The 25,265-nt window shown below is 35.4% G+C and overlaps 1 protein-coding gene across 1 annotated transcript in view; it reads left to right on the top strand.

Moving 5' to 3' along the window:
* The window catches only part of LOC110451108 (short transient receptor potential channel 6-like), a 146,786-nt gene extending 122,188 nt beyond the window's left edge, over positions 1-24,598 (top strand). Inside the window, exons 2-7 of the mRNA XM_021498966.1 lie at positions 12,303-12,415; positions 21,225-21,383; positions 21,726-22,217; positions 22,428-22,604; positions 24,130-24,294; positions 24,539-24,598. Of these exons, the coding sequence (XP_021354641.1) occupies positions 12,303-12,415; positions 21,225-21,383; positions 21,726-22,217; positions 22,428-22,604; positions 24,130-24,294; positions 24,539-24,547 (1,115 nt within the window). The 3' untranslated portion in view covers positions 24,548-24,598. The remainder of the gene's footprint in view (positions 1-12,302; positions 12,416-21,224; positions 21,384-21,725; positions 22,218-22,427; positions 22,605-24,129; positions 24,295-24,538) is intronic.
* Positions 24,599-25,265: the final 667 nt, after the last annotated feature.

Below are 25,265 nucleotides of genomic sequence, written 5' to 3'. Positions count from 1 at the left end.
GAGTTTTAATGATGTCATTGTTTGTTATTTCGATGTTGAGTTTTAATGATGTCATTGTTTGTTATTTCGATGTTGAGTTTTAATGATGTCATTGTTCGCTGGCTTTTGGCATGCTTTATTTATAGTGAGCCGACATCACAACTTGCTCTGTTTCTAGATACTACTATTTATTTAAACAATACAACAACAAGTGTGATATGATTTAGTTCAGAATCAACACGTCAGTTATCAGTAAGTACTTCCATGATGATAACCATGAAAATTTAGCTGCTGTAGTAATCTAGTCAGGTGATCATTTTTTCTCTGGAATGAACGTTACGTATGCCTATTAATATGTCGCGGTCATTATAATATCACCTGATTTTAACAACAGTTCTCCCAACCTGAATTCATCAAAAGCAATCATGTATAATTGCTTATCTTTGGAAGACCCCTAGGAGTTGATCTAGACTACAACAAACAACTCGCTTCACAGATTTAACTCACTTGAAAGAAACACATCTGTATTCCTGTTTGAAATTGTTATCTTCAACGATATGGTGAGACCGTGCCCCACGTGGTAAAGCAATACACCCCATGGCTTAGGTGTAAAGTCTATAACATTTCATTACGGTAACGTTAGAGGATATTGACATAAAGAACGTGTAGACATGAGCCAATGGAATACTCAAGTTGGATTATAGATACAATGGATCACGTTAATAAAAGAACCTGGTGGATTTCCTACCCGATCAGTAGAAAATAAAACGACGCCATGGCGTTTACGTAATATTGATCGTGAAGGATATCCTGACCAATACATAAAGATTTAAAAAGGCGTCGATTTCAGATGTGGTACTGTGAAACCTTGATGAAATGTACACTAGGAATGTGCAGCTGAATGAGATACAATGATACAAATGCTGAAGGGAAACAAGAACAGGACTCGTGCAGAAGATGCAGAAGTGATTTTTAAGTGTAAGACAAAGATGCGTGTTCGGAACATATGAGATCATCGTGAATGTATAACAATATATTTATAATGGCGAGATGTGTTAGAGTGCCGTAAAACAGTTAGGCGGTGAAAGGACTTCATTCTGCAGGAAAAAGGATTTGTGTTGCAACACATTACTCAGAGCATCTACTCCATATAGTAACGGGATGGTTATTATAAAATACACTGCTAAAAGTGTTTTGATATTGATTGATAAACAGTTGACCATCTGTTTGGCTATCTTTCTGAAGTAACGCCATTGTCCGTTGAGCAAAATCTTTTTGGCAACTCGGATTGACACGACCAACACTTTTTGATTAATCAAGATTCGCCTGATCCACAACTCAGAAACGTAGACATGTGCAATTGGCGCTATCGTTCCCTAACCCATATATTATTAGTTCATGCGTGCTAGCTGGACGGTGGTTCATAATCTAAGCCGATGTTTTTATTCCGATTCACCCAATGTCAGTCAAACGGAGGCCCGGGCGCCACTTTAAATGAAGTAATTGACCTCCTCTTGCCACTCAAAGCACGTGCTTTGATGGCTGTGTCATATTGGTATTATCGTCAATGTTAGATGTCCCAATGCGCATGTCGAAATAAAGGGATTTCATAGCGAAATAAATGCCATATTCTTTGAAAGCATTGGATTTTAGATATTTCAGGATTTTGGCTGCTTGTAAGCAAATGGCCAATTGGTTTGTACATTAATGATAAAACCTTATATATCGACCACACACTTCAGACGTTTATTCTGTACTTTGTGGTGATGAAATGGTGTTATACTTTGGTGTATAATAAACGTAAGTGTATTTCCTCATATAAACAATTCAATCTCAGTTTTGCCAGTATTAGCTATAAGACTACAATCACCTGGTTATATGGTTTCGTGTAATCTGTATTATCTACGTATGAATACCCCACTCTCGGAAGCAAATCAAAGGCTTCACTGGGTTCCAGGAACAACTGTAATGGACTCTACTCAATAATAGTATTAGGACGGCGGGAGCTTATATACCAGTATTTAAGCGGAAGGTGACAAACATGTAATTTCGTGGGCTGTTCGGTACGGTAGCACTAGTGATTTTGTGATCCGTATATAAATCAACAGGCAGGAAATGAACTCTTCAGACCTCTTGGACTTTTGTGTCTGTTGATTAAGACGCCTGATTAATTTGTTGTGCTCCCCATGAACAACAGGAAAAGGAACGAGAGCTTTCTCTACACAACAGGGAGCAATGCAATCCTGAGGAATGTCGGTGATTTTGATACCGTTGTCTTTTTTGTCTTCATTATTTTCCAACGCTAATCTGTAATATATCAGAAGTATTGATTTGGAACTTTTCTAACGCCTTGCGGTCCTTATATCACCATCATCAACATAGGAAGTGTCGTGCTTACACCGACGTCTTGCTGGGATCTAAATTACCCGGACCGAATTGTGTTGCGTTGCTTTGTTCTGCTGTAGCGTCGTCGTCGTCATCGTCATCCTCGACGTTGGCTTTTTATCTTGCGTTAGTATCTTCCAATCAGATGCAGCCTTCCATGATGACCATACGATGTAAGTATTTAGCACGCGACTTAATCATGACGCAGATTACTTAATAAAACCATATGTAAGTTTGTAAGTCAACGATTTTTATGAATAGTTAATTTGTAAATAATCAAATTTATTTCTTATAAAAAAATATTCCAAGTATTCCTTAACACTAGTAAGGGAAACGCATAGATGTGTCTTTTTTGTGAATACCGTTTGGGATCATTTTCATATGGTGCAAATTGTTATTTGCAAGCATGGTTGCAGCCGAAACTGAACGTTTTATCTGCAATGATAACCACATGAATGGTCAAATACATTCTTATTTTGTTATTACATTTCCTTACGAATGAAAGTGAAACCACTTCTGAAAAACATTGCAGCATTGAAATCATGATATATAATTATATATATCTATATAACTGTTTGCTATTCTCATATACACGAAAGCAGGAACTGTCAGTGCTCTGTCATCAGAATATTGTCAGAGAACGTCAACAAGTTCACTTGTGGAGTTAGTTTTTATGTAAACGTATAATTGTGGATCTGAACCTACATGCCATTCGTATTGTTTCACTAGACATAAGTTATACTTTGTAAATATTGACAAATTACATATACAAACTGAAGTTCGATTGTGTAATGCAAGTATATTCTTTCAACAAAATAAGCATGTGCAGTTAATGATCCTGAGATAAAAAGGAGATTGGTATATCAATGTTGCTTATGCTATTGTTATACCTCCTGTGAAGCTTCGTATATTACTTAGATAATTATTAGAGTAAACAAGATTTGACTGTTAACGAGACAGGATTTATATCTTGCTATTGATGGAGCGGCGGTATGTTGTACCACGGTAAATAACCCTAACGTTAGAGGTCATGCACACGTGATCACTCAAGGCACGTGCAGTTTTATATCATCAGAAAAAATTATCAGAAAAATGCACACAACTCCATTGTAGATAATGGCAGTCTGGGTGCAATTATGAGATGAATTGTAGTGGAACATACTTTTATTTCAGGCAGAACTAAAGGTAAAACAGCATGATAGACGATATACAATCACGCTTACAATATCGGCACTGTACTAAAACAGAAAACAGTCATGTTAGACGATATACAATCACGCTTACAATATCGGCACTGTACCAGAACAGAAAACAGTCCTGTTAGAATACTTTAAATCGTGAATGGTTTGTGACGGAAGTGCAGTTTATGTCTATCCTCCACAGTTGTTATTTTGATTGTCAAAAAAAGCGCAAACTCTAGGAATCAAGAACAAAGGGTGTTTTTTTATTTTTTTCTTTTCTAATGTTGTTTCAATTTTGAACCTAATGGAGGTAATCGAGGAGCTTCCTGCTATTCCCGTGCCAATATCTAATTATTTAATGCTAATATTGTAATATATACATTTACAATGACGAATTTAAAAAAAACACTGAGTTTAATTACACATGTATCAATAAAAGATAATAGAAACGTTTGTATAGATACATATAATGTTAGCTTTGTGTTAGTTGGAACTGTGTCAGATAATAACGAAAAGTGCATCAAAACATATCATATCTTCCGCATATTTATTGTACTACACTGAAACAGAAAATTCTGTTCGTGGAATTTGATGGCAAAACCACTCATCATAATATCATATTACAAAAAATCTCAAGCAAACACAAAATATCAAATTTGTTTATGAAAAATGCTGCCTAAAGCATTGAAATATTTAGGAACAAATATATTCCCTTAGCATAAAATGCGGAATATATTTCTCTTCATGTACCATCTAGATCGATTCTCGTATTAGCGTGTAGAACCATATACACGTTTTAGATCATTTAAGATAAATCTGTATTGATTTTGAAATGCCTATAGATTAGTATAACTGATGGTAATCCTCTAAGGCGCTCTATACTTCATAATCAATACGTTCTACAGACAGGTTTTAACAATCAGCCATATGGTTAAAAAAGTGCATAGACTATGAAGCATGAATATACGTGTTACTAACAGGATGAAAGGTTTTAAATGTATGTCTGTGCTGCATTTGTATAACACAACCTTTAAAATGGGGATTTCACTTTTCTTGGGGGCGAGGCTCATGCTTTTGGTTTCCGGTAGTAGGTGGAAGGCTACTGCACAAAGGGGTTGCTTACTTTCCGAATCATTTGTTCCCATACGTCAGAGTACAATATTTTGGGACACATGGTAGGAAATCTGTCTCCGACCTCCATGTTGGTAATGGCCGATGGAGGGTAGCATGCTCCATCGTGTACTGAGGAGCTGTTCCCTTTAGTGTCAGGCGTGTAGACATAGAGGTCGTCTAATGTAAAAGTATCGTATAGGTAACCAATGGAGATAATAAGGTACAAGAACACTCCAAGGTCAGCAAGGGCTCGGCTATGTGCCCGACAATACCTTACGTTGTCTAACTTCACTAACAATAACATTGACCTTTAAAAATTAAACCCTTATTGCTAATCTTCCTATCACAGTGTGTCGCCATCTCCTAAAAGATTAGTCCTTCGGTGTTTGAGATAAGGCCAGTAACCTTAGTTTTAGGTAACCATGACCTTGAACTTAGAAACATCACTTCACTTCACTTCAAAATGTTCAATTTCAAAACAATTTTTTGGATTCTGAGATAATCTCTGGAAACGAAATATTTTGGACTGACGAACAGACGGGCGGAAACCGTGACTACTACAGGGCACTAGCATTTCCGGTGTATGGCCTGGCAACTGTGGTATGCCCTCTCTCTCTTAACCAGCCAGGATCAAGTACTCTGTTCTCTTACGACCGTTAGTTAGTATATCAGATACACCACCTTTGTTGTCTAGACGAGAGGTTACTGTCGAATGTACCAAAATTGATGCGATAATACATTAGATACGTTCAAGTTGTTACTTGTCGAGTTTTAGAAACACGTGTCGAGTTAGCATAAGTCCGTGGTATTTCTGGTCTATGGCGTCGTTAGTGAGAAGCGGGGAGCTTTAAAGTGTGATATTTTAATACAGATGTTTGTTGACTATTTACAGGAACAGCCTAACAACATGACAGAAGTAAGTTTCGTTCCGTTCTAACGCGGAACAAACAATGATCTCTTACGATATCTGTACTACGACCAGACCATCAATAGGGTTTCACTAAAACCACAAGGGTTAAGATATCTGTACTACGACCAGACCATCAATAGGGTCTCACTAAAACCGCAAGGGTTAAGATATCTGTACTAAGACCAGACCATCAATAGGGTCTCACTAAAACCACAAGGATTAAGATATCTTTACTAAGACCAGACCATCAATAGGGTCTCACTAAAACCACAAGCATTAAGATATCTGTACTAAGACCAGACCATCAATAGGGTCTCACTAAAACCGCAAGGGTTAAGATATATGTACTTAGACCAGACCATCAATAGGGTTTCACTAAAACCACAAGATATTAATATATCTATACTACGACCAGACCATCAATAGGGTTTCACTAAAACCACAAGGGTTAAGATATCTGTACTACGACCAGACCATCAATAGGGTCTCACTAAAACTGCAAGGGTTAAGATATCTGTACTACGACCAGACCATCAATAGGGTCTCACTAAAACCACAAGGATTAAGATATCTTTACTAAGACCAGACCATCAATAGGGTTTCACTAAAACCACAACGATTAAGATATCTGTACTAAGACCAGACCATCAATAGGGTCTCACTAAAACCGCAAGGCTTAAGATATCTGTGCTAAGACCAGACCATCAATAGGGTCTCACTAAAACCACAAGGGTTAAGATATATGTACTACGACCAGACCATCAATAGGGTCTCACTAAAACCAGAAGGGTTTAGATATCTGTACTTCGACCAGACCATCGATAGGGTCTCACTAAAACCACAAGGGTTAAGATATCTGTACTACCACCAGACCATCAATAGGGTCTCACTAAAACCAGAAGGGTTTAGATACATGTACTACGACCAGACCATCAATATGGTCTCACTAAAACCAGAAGGGTTTAGATATCTGTACTACGACCAGACCATCGATAGGGTCTCACTAAAACCACAAAGGTTAATATATCTGTACTACGACCAGACCATCAATAGGGTCTCACTAAAACCAGAAGGGTTTAGATATATGTATTACGACCAGACCATCAATAGGGTCTCACTAAAACCAGAAGGGTTTAGATATCTGTACTTCGACCAGACCATCGATAGGGTCTCACTAAAACCACAAGGGTTAATATATCTGTACTACGACCAGACCATCGATAGGGTCTCACTAAAACCACAAGGGTTAAGATATATGTACTACGACCAGACCATCAATAGGGTCTCACTAAAACCACAAGGGTTAAGATATATGTACTACAACCAGACCATCAATAGGGTCTCACTAAAACCACAAGGGAACACCGAAGTGTCAACAAAACCAAAAATCAGACTCCCAATCGATAACACTAAGGCAAATTATATGGAAAAGCAAAATGTACATGGAGACCCTTTATAAAAGAAAAAGAAGAGTAAGAGCAGGTGTTATGGAAGGGTAAGCGTCTTCTGTAAGCTAGGTCAATTAAAATGTAACGTCCTCACAACAAGAACAATGGTAGTGGCAACGAAACGAACAGACACATCAATGAGCATAATCAGAAACGCTCTACCTTCATAAATATCCGCCAACAAACAGAGGTTGTCGTCGTCGAAATAAAATATTATATTTTTCAGATTAATTTTGATATAGTAGATGCAGTTGACAGAAATAGTGGCTATCAAATGTAAACCGATGAAGACTGAAAAAATATACACCTATTGAGAACTGAAATTTATCAGTTGATTAATTATTTATCAACTTCATGTAATTAATTAATTGAGAGGGTCCACACGCAAAAGGTGGTCTAATTAGTAAGGATGTGATGTAAAAATAGACACAATGCTAATGTCGGCACATTAGAACTGGATCGCTGTTACGTCGGGGGTATTGGAGCAGGCGATAGATAGTAGGCGGGAATGTTATCACATTCTTAACATTAATTATTTGTATTTTAAAACTTTTTATAGTTATAAAATTATATAATTGTTTTTTTTTTTATATTAGATTGTATTGAATTATTCTGCCGTCTTAAATACTAGCTTTCACCCATTTAGTATTCGATCTCTCACACATTCGTTTTAGATCATTCGGATATGTTGTTGACTCGTACTACCGCCTTATATGAGACCTAATTGTATTTGATGTCTCATGCATTTGTAAGGGAGCATTTACATGTTTTTAAAGGCACAACTTAATCTAGAGCTTATATCAAAACAAACATTAAAATCCTGATACATCATATGCATTTATATATATATCTCAGAGCTCGCGGGGTGTATTTTAATTACTCCTATATACATATAAGACACAGTTTTATGTGATACGTATGTGAAGCTGACGAGACACTGTCAGTCTATAGAGTATACCGCCAGTTGTTGGGTCTATGGTATAATCAATGCCCATCCTTCAGCAGGACGACACATATTAACACTCTAAACCCGGTAAACAATGATCATTACCACACGATTATCGACGATTTACTCCGCGGTGAAACAGCATTAGGCCCCTAAAGTGAGTGGACACACATCAATCTGGATTACAGCCATACCCATCCACAAAACATTGTCAGAGATATGGTCATACCGCAAGCTAACGTCACACGGACTTATCGTTATTACTGTTATACTAGCACAGACATTGTCCGTAATAACACCACAACGCTGTCCTCTCTGAAAGCATAGATATACTGATAAACGGAATTTTCTATACTCATATGATTATGTTGATCTGTATTTATTGATTTCATTTTTTTCTATATAAATGTTGACATTGGCATCAATTTGCAACATCGGCATTGTAATTATATGTCATAAATGTTTCATTTTATGAAATGTAATGCATTAAAGTTTACTCAGAAATAATTGACACACAAAAATAATAGAAAAAAGTAACAATGTCTTCTCTGAATGAAAATAAAATGTGTACAGGCTAAATAGGTATCTCATCCCCATCCATGGGTGATGTGTCTAATACAGGGACAGCACGTACGTCCACTGAATATCTAACTGAAATACTGATATCAAGGAGATTATGTGTCCAGTTCTGTAATTCATTTCGTAGTTACCTTTTCTATAGGACAGGATGAAGAGGTGTTAAAATTAATATTGATAAACATAGCAATTGTATCGAATAACGAAACAATCTGACCAGACGATACGTTAAAATCACAACAACAAACACAAACAACAAACAGGTGTATTTCCAACCAAGAGGGAGGGCGACATCAGTCGCTAATACAATCTAACACTCCCAATGAGGAACGATCCCTTCTTTAACTATAACGTCATTTACCCGTCAAATCCATGAACCTTTATTAACATTTCCATTGCAAAAAAAGCCCGTGTACCTCTGCTAGATGAATAAGGCTTTAGACATTATGGGATCAGTGTCATTTGCGGGCGTCTCCTCCTGCCACCTGACGAAAGGCTGTTCCAGGAATATCGTGTATATTGAATAGACAGTTACTTAAATGACCACAATATTAGGATATTACTCTTTTTCAGATAACTTATCTGTTTCAATTTGAATGAACGGCTTTATTGAATCCAGTTGTGTGATTTGGTTTTATATTGTTTAACGTCCTATTAAAAGCTTAGGCAATTTAAGTACGTGCCTCCGTGTATGTTGTGGACGCGTACATTTGTGTATGCGGATGGACACAGGGTATGTTAATTTACTTGCCTCCTTGTGATAGCGCGGATCTGATGCCGACTTTATACTGCTATCTCACTGAAATACCATTCCGAAGGCACCCAGCACAGTCTTCCGCCCGGTCACATGTTGCAATTGTCTTTGATGTTGAACGTTAAGCAGGGAATAACAACTATCATTTTTAAAGACTTTGGTATGTCCCGGCCTGGGAACAGAACCCATTGCCTTCCTCACCTGTGCAAACGCTCAACATTAAAGTCAAACGCGAGGTATTGCCAAGCAATGCGCTAGGATATACAATGTAGTTAGAAGTAGAGAGAAAGATCAATATCCCAAATGTTACAATGGGTGCAGCAGATTTGTTTTTGGTCGCGTTTGTGTCAAAAGCACATCCCCGTTTCTGCAGGGGTTCCCTCATTAGTCGCCTCTTATGAAACATGCAGTGGGTAACAGCAGCTGTATTCGTTTCTCGATCACCGACCTGCAGGGGTGTAGAGCGTCTAATCGTAGAAATCACTGAAAGTCTTAAGTTTGGTATTGGAATCAATATATTTCTGTTTGTTTGATGTTCTCTTATTCAGTTAGTTTGATCCTCGTGATGCTTGTGTTATGTTGTGAGAGATCGATCAAGTACGTGACTGTACCTCCCAGGTCACTGTGTCATATTTCAAAATGAATTCATATTGAATAAGGACTAAAACTGCCAGCATTGAAAATATAAAAACAAAAGTTGACGTATCAGTGACTCCAGTGAAATCATGTAGAGGTATTACGTTGACCAATAAACGTTTATATGTCTACGTTTTATTGGTCAACATAATACCCCTCTTAACCAGGTGATGCCCCACATAGCCTGTTGTAGGACATCAATTTACAGTTTAAACGATATCTAATCATTACACACAAACAACACAATACATACTTCATATTATTAACTGGTGGATCTGTTCTGTTACAGTGTACACTGAAGGAGCCATTAGACAGGGAATAGACAATGCTAAATTATTATTTATTAGGGATTTCCATTTCGGATGGAAATACCTATTGATATTGTTATGTTTTATCTTTAATTTTCTTATTCTTATTTCCACATATCTTGTGAACACTACGAATAAAGATATAACGTTCATATTTCAGTACGTATTGGAGGACAACAAACACATGGTATGCGAACAAATTCATGATCATAATGTCAAAGGTCAAGGTCACAGATCTAAAAATAGAGTTTTTTTAAAAACGTTTCTCGAACGACCATAACTTCAAAAGCTTTCATTGTACTGCTTGAACGCTTCATACTTCTGGTAGATCTTGGTCAGGGCTAACTTTTTTCCATGACATGTTATCAGAGAATATAAGTTCAAAGCCTCAATATGGGGTCAAATATAGGTCAAAAATAAAAATCATAAAATGAGTTCAAGTTTCAAGGTCATAGCATCAAAAATGACGAAGATATACCACTTTGTTATTAGGGATTTCCATTTCGGTTGGAAATACCTATTGATATTGTTATGTTTTTTCTTTAAAATTCATGCGTTCATATTTTAGCACATGATAGAGGACATCGATCTCGAGACACCCGAATAAAATCATGATCGTAATGGTAAAGGTCAAGGTCACAGATCTAAAAATCGATTTTTTAAAACATTTTTAGAACGACCATAACTTCATTAGCGTTCGTTGTTCTGCATGAACGTTATGTGGAACTTGTAGATCTTGGTCGGGGCTCACTTTTTTCTATGACATGTTTTCAGAGAATATGTCAATTTTAAGGCCTCGCAATGGGGTCAAATATAGGATAATAATAAAAATCTGAAAAATAGTTACATTTTTATCATATCTTAAAGAGCATGATCTAATTAGGTTATGTGAAAAGTTTCAAGGTCACAACATCAAAAATGACGAAGATATACCACTTTGAAAAATGTTCATTTTCCCGCCAAAATGCAAAATTTTCAAAATATTGCACTTAAAACTCTTCTTCGATTAACTATGAAAAATGAAGAGTTGATATTCGGCACATCTATAGCATGTGTCTTTGGCTACAAACAGAGTTCAGCTCGTTGACCTTGACCTATATTCAAGGTCACAGGGGTCAAATGATAAAAAAAATGAAAATTCCAAAATTCTTCAAAACTTTTTTTTACACTACATTTAAAAGAATGTATCCTTATAAAGAGATTTATAAAGTTTCAAGGTCGATGCATCATGATGCTTGTCAATAAACAAGTGAAACCTACAAAATAGGTTTGTCAGAGAAGGGAAGCAAAGGGAAGTGAAGGGAAGCGAAGGGAAACGTTTAAAAGCGATCGTCAGCTCGAGAACATTTCTTTGTTCATTTTCTTGTTGGAAATCCCGTGTTTTGATCTTGATCAAATCTAGTTATTATTATTTTTATTACAAATATGGATTTATATTATTGTGAATGTGAGGAGATATGAACACTTATCAAGGTGAAGCCGAGGTTTATTTCGAGGTTTTATTTCAGGTTTCAAATCGTACATAAAGCCTGAGAAAAAGCTATCATTCTGACCCACACAATATATATATTTGGATGTAAAATGGTTTCAAAACATACAAAAAGATAGGGATATAATGCAAATAATATTTTCGTGGGAAAACAATTACGAAAGATTAGTGCGTGTAGTCAATTTTATTATTCTGGAGTAAAGGGTAAGGCAGAGTAAGGTAAGACAATATGCGAACTAGATGTCATGGGTATATCCCATCACGTTCCTACACTGAGGAGGATCACGGTAGTGTATATTTAAAGCAATACTGCTGATCGTGCGATAAAGTTGATTGTATTGATTAATTAGGGACACCAGACTTCTTTAATAGCAGTGACGTAGCAGATATTTTAGGACACATTGATACTTCCCGCAGAAGCTCGTACATTGTCCTTCGCCCCTCTTGTCAGCTGTGATAGATTACGTACCAGGTGGATTTATCAGACGACACGCAACGCCGTCTGGCCAATTTGGCGTAGTTCGATCCGAGATTGTGTCGAATCAATTCCATCAATCATTCTTATTTGTATTTACAGCACGACAAAATGACCAGCTGGACTCCAACATGCCTTACAGGACTGCCCGAGACAAGCGAAATCTGTCCAGGTTAAACCTAACTGGGGACAAGTCCAACGGTATACATAGATCGGTAAGGTTCAGTCACGTGTAACCAGAATAACTGTCACCAACACGTGGTGTTTCCCTCTTTGTTAAAGACAAATACTGACTCGGGTTAACGAACAAAACACTATACACAAGGCAAACTGAATGGGTCCTGCTATTATAGATCCTTCCTGGTGGATTAAAATTAAACGATACCCTTGTCATGCAACTCCTATGTGCGGATAGATGACTAATTTATTTCTATATTTTAATGGTCCTAAGTTACCTACTAACGTAGTATATGTTACGGACACTGGCGCTACAAACAAACATAACATCTCTATTGATACCATATTATGTCATCCATGTGTAATTTGCCTCCAGTGTTCCAATTTCGTAATGTATTACCACTCTTTATCATACTGTATTACCACTCTGAATCATAATGTATTACCTCTATTTATCATAATGTATTACCACTCAAAATAATAATGTTATACCAATCTCTATCATAATGTAATACCACTCTTTATCATAATGTATTACCACTCTTTATCATAATTTATTACCAATCTTTATCATACTTTATTGCCATTCATCATCATAATGTATTACCACTCTTTATCATAATGTATTACCACTCTTTATCATAATTTATTACCACTCTTTATCATAATTTATTGCCACTCTTAATCATAATGGATTACTACTCTTTATCATAATATATTACCACTCTTTATCATAAGGTATTACCACTCTTTATCATAATGTATTACCATTCTTTATCATAATGTATTACCACTCTTTATCATAATATATTACTACTCATCATCATAATGCATTACCACTCTTTATCATCAGGTATTACCACTCTTTTTAATAAGGTACTACCATTCTTGATCATAATGTATTACCATTCTTTATCATAATGTATTACCACTCTTTATCATAATGTATTACCACTCATCATCATAATGTATAACCACTCTTTATCATAAGTAATTACCCCTCTTTATCATAATGTATTACCACTCATTATCATAATGCATTACCACTCTTTATCATAATGCATTACCACTCTTTATCATAATGTATTACCACTCTTTATTATAAGTTATTACCACTCTTTATCATAATGTATTACCACTCTTAATATAATGTATTACCACTCTTTATCATACTGTATTACCACTCATCATCAAATGTATTACCACTCTTTATCAAAAGGTATTACCACTCTTAATCATAATATATTACCACTATTTATAATAATGTATTACCACTCTTTATCATAATGTATTACAACTCTTAATCATAAGGTATTACCACTCTTTATCATAATGTATTACCACATTTTATCATAATTTATTACCACTCTTTATCATAATTTATTGCCATTTAACATTATAATGTATTACCACTCTTTATCATAATGTATTACCACTCATCATCATAATGTATTACCACTTTTTATCATAATTTATTGTCACTTTTTATCATAATGTATTACCACTCATCATCATAATATATTACCACTCTTAATCATAATGTATTACCACTCTTTATCATAATGTATTATCAATCTTTATCATAAGGGATTACCACTCTTTATAATAATGTATTACCACCTTTTATCATCATTTATTACCACTCTTTATCTTAATATATAACCACTCTTTATCAAAAGGTATCACCACTCTTTATCATACTGTATTACCACTCTTAATTGTAATGTATTACCACTCCTTATCATAATGTATTAACACTCTTAATCATAATTTATTACCACTCATCACCATAATGTATTACCACTCCTTATCATAATGTATTATCAATCTTTATCATAAGGGATTACCACTCTTTATCCAAAGGTATTACCAATCCTTATCAAAATGCATTACCACTCTTTATCCAAAGGAATTACCACTCTTTATTATAAGGGATTACCACTCTTTATCATAATATATTGCCACTCATCATTATAATGTATCACCACTCTTTATCGTAAGGTATTACCACTCTTTATCTTAACATATTACCACTCTTTATCAAAAGGTATTACCACTCTTTATCATAATGTATTACCACTCTTCATCATACTGTATTACCACTCTTAATCATAATTTATTACCACTCCTTATCATAAGGTAGTACCACTCTTCAAAATAATGTATTACCACTCTTTTTAATAAGGTAATTCCACTCTTAATCATAATGTATTACCACTTTTTATCATAATGTATTACCACTCTTTATCATAATGTATTACCACTTTGTATCATAATTTATAATAATGTATTACCACTCTTCATCATACTGTATTACCACTCTTAAGCATAATTTATTACCACTCCTTATCATAATGTAGTACCACTGTTTATAACAAGGTATTACCACTCTTTATCTTAACATATTACCACTCTTTATCCAAAGGTATTACCACTCTTTATAATAAGGTATTACCACTCTTAATCATAATGTATTACCACTTTTATCATAATTTATTGCCACTCATGATAATAATGTATAACCACTTTTATCATAAGGTATTTCCACACTTTATCATAAGGTATTACCAGTCTTTATCATAAGGTATTACCACTCTTTATCATGATGTATTACCACTCTTAATCATAATGTATTACTACTCATCATCATAATCCCCTACCACTCTTAATCATAATGTATTACTACTCATCATCATAATCCCCTACCACTCTTAATCATAATGTATTACAACTTTGTATCATAATTTATTGCCACTCATCATAATAATGTATTACCACTCTTTATTATAAGGTATTACCACTCTTTATCATGATGTATTACCACTCTTAAGGATAATGTATTACCACTTTGTATCATAATTCATTGCCACTAATAATAATGTATTACCACTCTTTTTCATAATGTATTTCCACTATTTATGATAATGTATTACCACTCTTTATCATAATGTATTACCACTCTTAATCATAATGTATTACCACTTTGTATCATAATTTATTGCCACTCATCATAATAATGTATGACCACTCTTTATCATAAGGTATTACCCCTTTTTATCATAATTTATTACCACTCTTTATCTTAAGGTATTACCACTCTTAATCATAATGTATTACTACTCATCATCATAATGTATTACCACTCTTAATCATAATGTATTACCACTTTTATCATAATTCATTGCCACTCATAATAATGTATTACCACTCTTTTTCATAATGTATTTCCACTATTTATCATAATGTATTACCACTCTTTATCATAATGTATTACCACTCTTAATCATAATGTATTACCACTTTGTATCATAATTTATTGCCACTCATCATAATAATGTATGACCACTCTTTATCATAAGGTATTACCCCTTTTTATCATAATTTATTACCACTCTTTATCTTAAGGTATTACCACTCTTAATCATAATGTATTACTACTCATCATCATAATGTATTACCACTCTTAATCATAATGTATTACCACTTTGTATCATAATTTATTGCCACTCATAATAATGTATTACCACTCTTTTTCATAATGTATTTCCACTATTTATCATAATGTATTACCACTCTTTATCATAATGTATTACCACTTTTCATCATAATGTATTATCACTCTTTATAATAAGGTATTACCACTCTTCAAAATAATGTATGACCACTCTTTTTAATAAGGTATTACCACTCTTAATCAATTATGTATAACCACTTTTTATCATAATGTATTACCACTCTTTATCATAATGTATTATCACTCTTAATCATAGGGTATTACCACTCTTTATCATAATGTATTACCACTCTTAATCATAAGGTATTACCACTCTTTATCATAAGGTATTACCACTCTTAATCATAATGTATTACCACTCATCATCATAATGTATTACCACTCTTAATCATAATATATTACCACTTTGTATCATAATGTATTGCCACTCATCATAATAATGTATTACCAATCTTTATCATAATATATTTCCACTATTTATCATAATGTATTACCACTCTTTATCATAATTTATTACCACTCTTCATCATAATGTATTACCACTCTTTATAATAAGGTATTACCACTCTTCAAAATAATGTATGACCACTCTTAATCATAAGGTATTACCACTCTTTAGCATAAGGTATTACCACTGTTAATCATAATGTATTACCACTCATCATCATAATATATTACCACTCCTAATCATAGTGTATAACCAATTTTTATCATAATGTATTACCACTCTTTATCATAATGTATTACCACTCTTCATCATAATGTATTACCACTCTTTATCCTAATGTATTATCACTCTTAATCATAGGGTATTACCACTCTTTATCATAATGTATTTCCACTATTTATCATAATGTATTACCACTCTTCATCATAATGTATTACCACTCTTTATGATAAGGTATTACAACTCTTCATCATAATGTATTACCACTCTTCATCATAATGTATTACCACTCTTTATCATAAGGTATTACAACTCTTCATCATAATGTATGACCACTCTTTATCATAATATATTACCACTCTTAATCATAATGTATTACCACTCTTTATTATACTGTATTACCATTCATCATCATAATGTATTACCACTCTTAATCATAATGTGTTACCACTTTTTATCATAATTTATTGCCACTCATCATAATAATGTATTACCACTATTAATCATAATGTATTTCCACTATTTATCATAATGTATTACCATTCTTTATCAGAATGTATATTACCACTCTTCATCATAATGTATTACCACTCTTTATGATAAGGTATTACAACTCTTCATCATAATGTATGACCACTCTTTATCATAAGGTATTGCATCTCTTCATCATAAGGTATTACCACTCATTGTGCTGTAGCATTGTTACTTGGATGGAATACATTAAGGCAATGCCTATTACATAACAATATTATATATTTAAAAGCGTGTTGTTTTTAGAATTCTTTCGTGGCTTGTGTTTTTAAATGATGAAATGTGTTTAACTTATATTAATCTTAAAGAAGGGAAGCACATATTTGCAAGAAATTTTCAGGTCTTCGGTATAATATATCAAAACAGAGCAAAGGGGACGAAGTTCCCAAACTCCTACGTTAGAAACCTACACATTTTTGTTTATTCTAACGCTTATATTTCACATTACATGTACCAGAACACCTTTTAGCTACCGGATTACAACTATACTCGAGGACTGATAGTCACACAGCAGGGTAAACCGTGTTGTAACATAATCACTAGATACACAGTAAGGAAGCACATACATTTAGTCGATGCAGAAAGTCAAATAGGATCAAGGTTTATAGGGCACCACACGTTCCTTTATACGGCATCATACCATCCTATATAAGCATAATACGTCCCTTTATACGACATCATACCTTCCTATATACGACATCATACCTTCCTATATACAGCATCATACGTCCCTTTATACGGCATCATACCATCCAATATACGGCACCATACCATCCTATATAAGCATAATACGTCCGTTTATACGGCATCATACCTTCCTATATACGACATCATACCTTCCTATGTACAGCATCATACGTCCCTTTATACGGCATCATACCATCCTATATACAGCATCATACGATCCTATATACGGCACCATACAATCCTATATACGGCACCATACCTTCCTATATACGGCATCATACGTCCCTTTATACGGCATCATACCATCCTATATACGACACCGTACCATCCTATATACGGCACCATACCATCATTTATACGTCACCATACCATCCTATATACGGTACCATACAATCCTATATACGGCACCATACCATCCTATATACGACACCGTACCATCCTATATACGGCAACATACCATCATTTAAACGTCACCATACAATCCTATATACGGCACCATACAATCCTATATACGGCACCATACCTTACTATATACGGCATCATACGTCCCTTTATACGGCATCATACCATCTTTATACGGCATCATACCTTCCTATATACGACATCATACCTTCCATTTATACGTCACCATACCATCCTATATACGGTACCATACAATCCTATATACGGCATCATAACATCATACATACGACACCATACCATCCTACATACAGTACCATTCCTTCCTATATACGGCACCATTCCTTCCTATATACGACACCGTACCATCCTATATACGGCACCATACAATCCTATATACGGCACCATACCATCCTATATACGGCACCATACCATCCTATATACGACACCGTACCATCCTATATACGGCAGCATACCATCATTTATACGTCACCATACCATCCTATATCCGGTACCATACAATCCTATATACGTCACCATACCATCCTATATACGGTACCATACAATCCTATAAACGGCACCATACCATCCTATATACGGGTCCATACCATCCTAAATACGGTACCATATAATCCTTTATACGGCACCATACCATCATATATACGGCACCATACCATCCTATATACGGCACCATACCATCTTTTATACGGCACCATACCATCCTATATACGGCACCATACCATCCTATATACGGCAACATACCATCCTATATACGGTACCATACAAACCTATATACGGCACCATATCATCCTATATACAGCACCATACCATCCTATATACGGCACCATACCATCTTTTATACGGCACCATACCATCCTATATACAGTACCATACCATCCTATATGCGGCACCATACCATCCTATATACGGCAACATACCATCCTATATACAGTACCATACCATCCTATATACGGCACCATACCATCCTATATACGGCACCATACCAACCTATATACGGCAACATACCATCCTATATACGGCACCATACCATCTTTTATACGGCACCATACCATCCTATATACGGCCCCATACCATCCTATATACGGCAACATACCATCCTATATACGGCACCATACCTTCCTATATACGGCACCATACCTTCCTATATACGGCATCATACGTCCCTTTATACGGATTCATACCATCCTATATACGGCACCATACCATCCTATATACGGCACCATACCATCCTATATACGGCACCATACAATCCTATATACGGCACCATACCATCCTATATACGGGTCCATACCATCCTTTATACGGCACCATACCATCCTATATTCGGTACCATACCATCCTATATACGATACCATACAATCCTATATACGGCACCATACCATCCTATATACGGGTCCATACCATCCTTTATACGGAACCATACCATCCTATATTCGGTACCATACCATCCTATATACGGCATCAGACCATCATATATACATTGTATGGCACCATACCATCCTATATACGGCACCACACCATCCTTTATACCGCATCATACGATCATTTTGGTCACTTAAGATTGATCATTGTTGCTTAAAGTCAAAGTTGAAAAACCTAGTCCAAAGTCTGGCAAATTTCGTAACGTTTGTAAGAAGGTAAGGCAGATAAATAACTGTTTCATGTAAATAAGATTAAATACTCGTGTTTTATGTAAGCTGTGTCAGAAGAATTTCCTGCGATATTTAGGAAGTGAATATAGAGGATTCCCCCAGCTAAGTTAAAAAAACTCCTTTGAAACTTTTCTACATAATGCGATTACGTCATGTCAATATCTTACTGATAATGGTAGCGTCGGTATTACTAAAAGTTATATATAAAATGGATATAGTCACTGAATAATACGTGATATGTGTGAAATACTTTACGAAAGATCTACTTATGTTTTTAGCTCACCAGGTCCGAAGGACCATGGTGAGCTTATGCCATACCGCAGCGTCCGTCGTCCGTCGTCCGTCAACTTTACACTACTTGTCATGAACCACTAAGCGGATTTTAACAAAATCTGGTATGAAGCATCATTGGGTGAAGAAGAAACAATTTTGTATAAATGGTGGGTCTGGCCCCCAGGGGCCTGAGGGGCGGGCCCAATAGGGGAAACATAGCAAATTATTCTTTAAAATCCTTCTTCTTCTGTAGGAATGAAAGGATTTGGTCCATATTTGGTGTGGAGCATCCTTGTAATAACGATGGGTCTAGTCCCCCTGGGGGCTGAGGGGCGGGGCCCAATAGGGGAAATATAGCAAATTCTTTAAAATCATTCTTCTTCTGTAGGAATGAAAGGATTTGTTCCATATTTGGTCTGAAGCATCATTGGGTGGAGGGGATACACTTTTGTATAAACCGTTGGTCTGGACCCCAGGGGCCTGAGGGGCGGGGCCCAATAGGGGAAACATAGCAAATTATTCTTAAAAAATCCTTCTTCTTCTGTAGGAATGAAAGGATTTGGTCCATATTTGGTGTAGATGAATATTATTTAATGAATAAAGGTTATAAGGTGATTAAATTGTACACAAATCGAAAATTCAAAACCATACATAACACGAAATACAGCAAAAAATACAATATAAAACAATATATATTAGCCACTATAACCTTAGTGTAATATCAGATTTTGGACCTGCGTGTCTCATTTGACATCACTATGCACCAAAGTGCGCAAGCTTGCAATTTAATTATGTTATGTGAGACCAAAATATACAACATGCCTTTTAACTTTACATCCGATTAAAATTATATATATATTATATCTAAATCATCAGTTTTGTAATATTTCATCGAAGGTAAAGTAAATACAGGCTGCATGTTTCTTTTTATAGAGGAGTCAGACATGATATCCTACTCCCCGTCGTTCTATTGGGTTCGAGTGTTGACAATGTATACAGACAGAGGTAATGAGAACTCTGTTAAACAGTTGTTTTGTCTGATATTCTAATATAAAAGATGACATTTAAGCGTTTCCTTAGTTTTTATATTTCACTATCAACAGTTATCCTCAGTGGAAGAAGAGTTTATATTTGCTGCCGAGTTTGGAGACATTCCATCTGTTAAGAGGATCCTAGAGGAGAATCTGACGTTTAACGTCGACTTCAGTGATATTATCGGCAGGACGCCTCTGCGCCTTGCTGTGGGAAATGAACACCTTGAGGTATATATAAAGTAGAATTTTGTTTAATATAAAATCAGATGAAGCTCCACAAGTCAATGAACTCTGCAATGAGTGTTGACAAAGGCATATGAGTACATATAATTTCTTGAAAATATTACAACAAATAAGAACATTAGATTCGGAACATTTTATCTTATTTTCCTTGTAGAATCGTACCATTTCAACAATATTGTAATGTGGTTTATTTTTCATCCTCCCTCCTGGTAATCCAATATATCTGAATTACATTCTTATCTGTTTCCACTTGGCTGCGAGGGAGAGGCTATGAGTAAATAAATATGATGTCAATCAAATAATTATGTTGTTTGATTTCTTCCCAAGGTCGTCGAGCTACTTCTTGATCGGTCAAACCTGGCGAACATCCACGAGGCACTTCTGCAGGCCATCAGTGCCGGTCACGAACAGATCGCAGAGACCATTCTTAAGCATCCTAAGTACAGAGACGTTAAAAGGGATAACAAGCGATTCGGAGAAACAGATTACTTTTTTAATACCACTAACGAGGATTCACCGTTTTCCGCTGACATAACGCCACTGATACTGGCAGCGGAGAGAAATCAGTTCGAGATCATACAGTTGCTTTTACTCCGCGGAGAGAACATAAATAAACCCCACCATTACTACTGTAATTGTCAGGAGTGTAGTAACAAACTTCAGTTTGACCAATGGCGGCTCGCGAAAACGAGGCTCAATGCTTACCGTGGCCTAGCAAGCAGTGCCTATATATCACTCTCCAGTAAGGACCCTATTCTGACCGCGTTTGAATTAGCAAGAGAACTTAGAGGGGTCGCTAAAGTGGAAAAGTATTACAAAGTAAGAAGACCACAATTAATTTGTTTTAACAATACATATCAAATGTGTTAATCTCATTTTACCTTTCTATTTTCTTTTATGATCGGTTATGCACCGCGTAATTTTTATAATGCCTTTTTTCAGTTATATTCTGTTATCATTTAGATCGTTCAGAATATTATTATCCTTAAAACTTCAATTTCGAACATTTCTTTTTTTATATATTAACAGAATGAATACCTTGGTTTGGCGGACCAGCTCAGTATATATGTGGTCAAACTACTGGACAAGGTCAGGGGTCACGATGAGCTTGAAAAGCTGCTCAACAAGAAGGGCCCCGACTGTGAGGATGATACTTACGAACTATTGGCCAGACTCAAACTAGCCATTCACTACAATGAGAAAAAGGTAAGCAAGAGTTACTTAAATTTGTCACCCACTCTTGTAGTGAATGGCTAATTCAAATAAATGTATATCGCCATTTTCTTATGGTAGTGACCAATTAGCTATTCACTACAAGAGTGGGTGACAAAATTGAACAGGTAAACGTTTCAAATATGTTCATGTTGACGATTTAAATGAAACCCTAAGGTATTTAAATGCTCTGTACTGATGTTATATTCTCGCACTCAGACAGAGATATCCCAAGTCAAACCCCATGCTAAACTTTTCTATATCGTTCAATCTGTCTGGTACATTTACGTGAAATTTCGCGGAGTTTTTACACTGCGGTGTATTCATCCGCGCATTAACGGATTGAACTTGACAATCTGCATTATAATTATTCTGTTTTGTCGTTATATGTGTCATTTTGATGTTATTAGATATCTGGTGTCGTAGATAAAATATTATCTACACTGTGAAATACGTTGTCTTCTTCGTAAGGACCGACTAGATATTTTTGCGAAAACATTCAAATGTAGCTCTATTAGTGTAGAGGCCATTTTTAATTGGGGCCTCGACGGGATTCTTGTAGTATTAAGCAACATTTTTTAGTTTTCTATTGAACTAAATAGTGCGAGAACAAGTAAATTACCTGTAACTGAGCAAGATCGGGTCATCTCAGTCTCGGGTTAAGATTCTGTAACATCCCAACCTCGGCTTATGCCTCGATTGGGATTATGTTACAGAATCTTAGCCCTGATAACCCGATCTCACTCAGTTGCAGGTGATATATTGTATTAATCAGTTTGGTACTAAATGTGACAAGCTTTGTCTTTTATTTTGCTTCAAACACATATAATCATCACCTTGATGACATTAGAAAGCTGACGATGTTTATTGAGGTTGACTTTTCGTACCTGTTAAGGTTTGCTAGCTTATATAATGATGCTCCAAGTATTCTATATTTTATTATTTTTTCATATTATTCCCGACAAGTGATTGGCTAGGAATGCATCACGTGTCCACCGATAAAAACCGATATTGACTTTTTGTTGAAGGACTGGGTGTTTCTAAAAATAGAATTATGACGTGTCTCCAAACGAACGCATCGACCCGCTTCTGTAGATTTTTGCGGTGATTTTTTTTTCAGATTGGTAACATTATTGTTTTGAAAATAAAAAAAAACAACAATTGTAGCCTTTGACTTCGGTCGATACCTGGATTTATCGACACGAGAAAAGGTATATTGACCTCGGACTGCGTCCTCTGTTAACATATCTTTTCTCGGGTTGATAAATCCAGGTATCGACCTCAGCCAAAGGCTATAGTTGAATAGTGGTATTGTTGGCTCCCGGTTCAGGTAAGACATGGTACTGGGATATATGTGTTTTGTTTGTACAAAGAAAAGAACATAAATGCATGATAATTGGTTATGAGTTACGTGTACAGACGATGGACAAATAATTTCACAGTTATGTGCGTTATATTAGCGTTGGATATTCAACTCAACATAGGTGCATTATAAACAGTTAGTCTATTTTTTTTATAGTTCGTCGCCCATCCAAGTTGTCAACAGAAACTGGTCAGCATTTGGTACGATGACCTCCGTTCTCTTGAGAGGTCTAATTGGTTTTTTCGGAGTATGATGGTCATTAGTATTACATTTTGCTATCCCATATTAGCAATTATCTACTGGTTCATTCCTAAGTCAAAGGTAAGTACGATGAATGTTAATTAGAATCACAAGAAAAAATAAAATATTAGTAGGAACAAGTACTCATTCTTGCCACTTTATTCAACTTTAATCATGAAGATAACTTTAATAGCTGCAGTTATGATATTATAAAGCAACTTCAACCGTTTGGTTAAATTTTGATAAAATTTCGGGATTTTTGCTAAACTACCCTTTTGTTTCAACTGAATCAATTTGGATTTCCATCGTTTTGACCCCCAAGCAGCAACGTTGACGCCTTGAAGGACGAAAAAGCTGTATGATGCAATGTAATTATGTTTTGGCATACTGCATCTTTTACCAAATTTAAAGGTATATACACGTGTACATTCATACGTTCATCTTTTGACCTCTTAGTCTAATATTGAAAGATTCGTTCTCGGCGTTGATTCCTTATCACATCAGACTTTCCATTAACTGCAAATATTTGAATATAGTTTATAATAATTAATTTATAGGTTATAAGTATAGTGTGTCTATTTTAATATAGTGAATTGCAAATTCAAATTGATGACTATTCAAGTTAATATACGTTAAAACAGTACTCTAAACAGATAATGTAAGAATCAACAGGTTCAAAAGGAAGGTCATTTCAAGCCAAACGTCTATACGCTGATTGTTAACAGGTTCTTCACAAACCAAAATACGACGTTATATTAAAGAACGTTCTGACATCATATAGAGTGTTCTGACACCATATAAAACGTTCTGACATCATATAGAGTGTTATGACAAGATATAGAACGTTCTGACATCATATAGAGTGTTATGACACCATATAGAACGTTCTGACATCACATAGAGTGTTATGACACCATATAGAAAGTTCTGACATCATATAGAGTGTTCTGACACCATATAGAACGTTCTGACATCATATAGAGTGTTCTGACATAATATAGAACGTTCTGACACCATAAAGAACGTTCTGACATCTTATAAAACGTTCTGAA

Source organism: Mizuhopecten yessoensis, unplaced genomic scaffold (genome assembly GCF_002113885.1).
Source record: "Mizuhopecten yessoensis strain PY_sf001 unplaced genomic scaffold, ASM211388v2 scaffold5803, whole genome shotgun sequence".
In the NCBI taxonomy this organism is placed as follows: Eukaryota; Metazoa; Mollusca; class Bivalvia; order Pectinida; family Pectinidae; genus Mizuhopecten; species Mizuhopecten yessoensis.
This window is presented reverse-complemented; position numbering and strand designations above follow the sequence as displayed.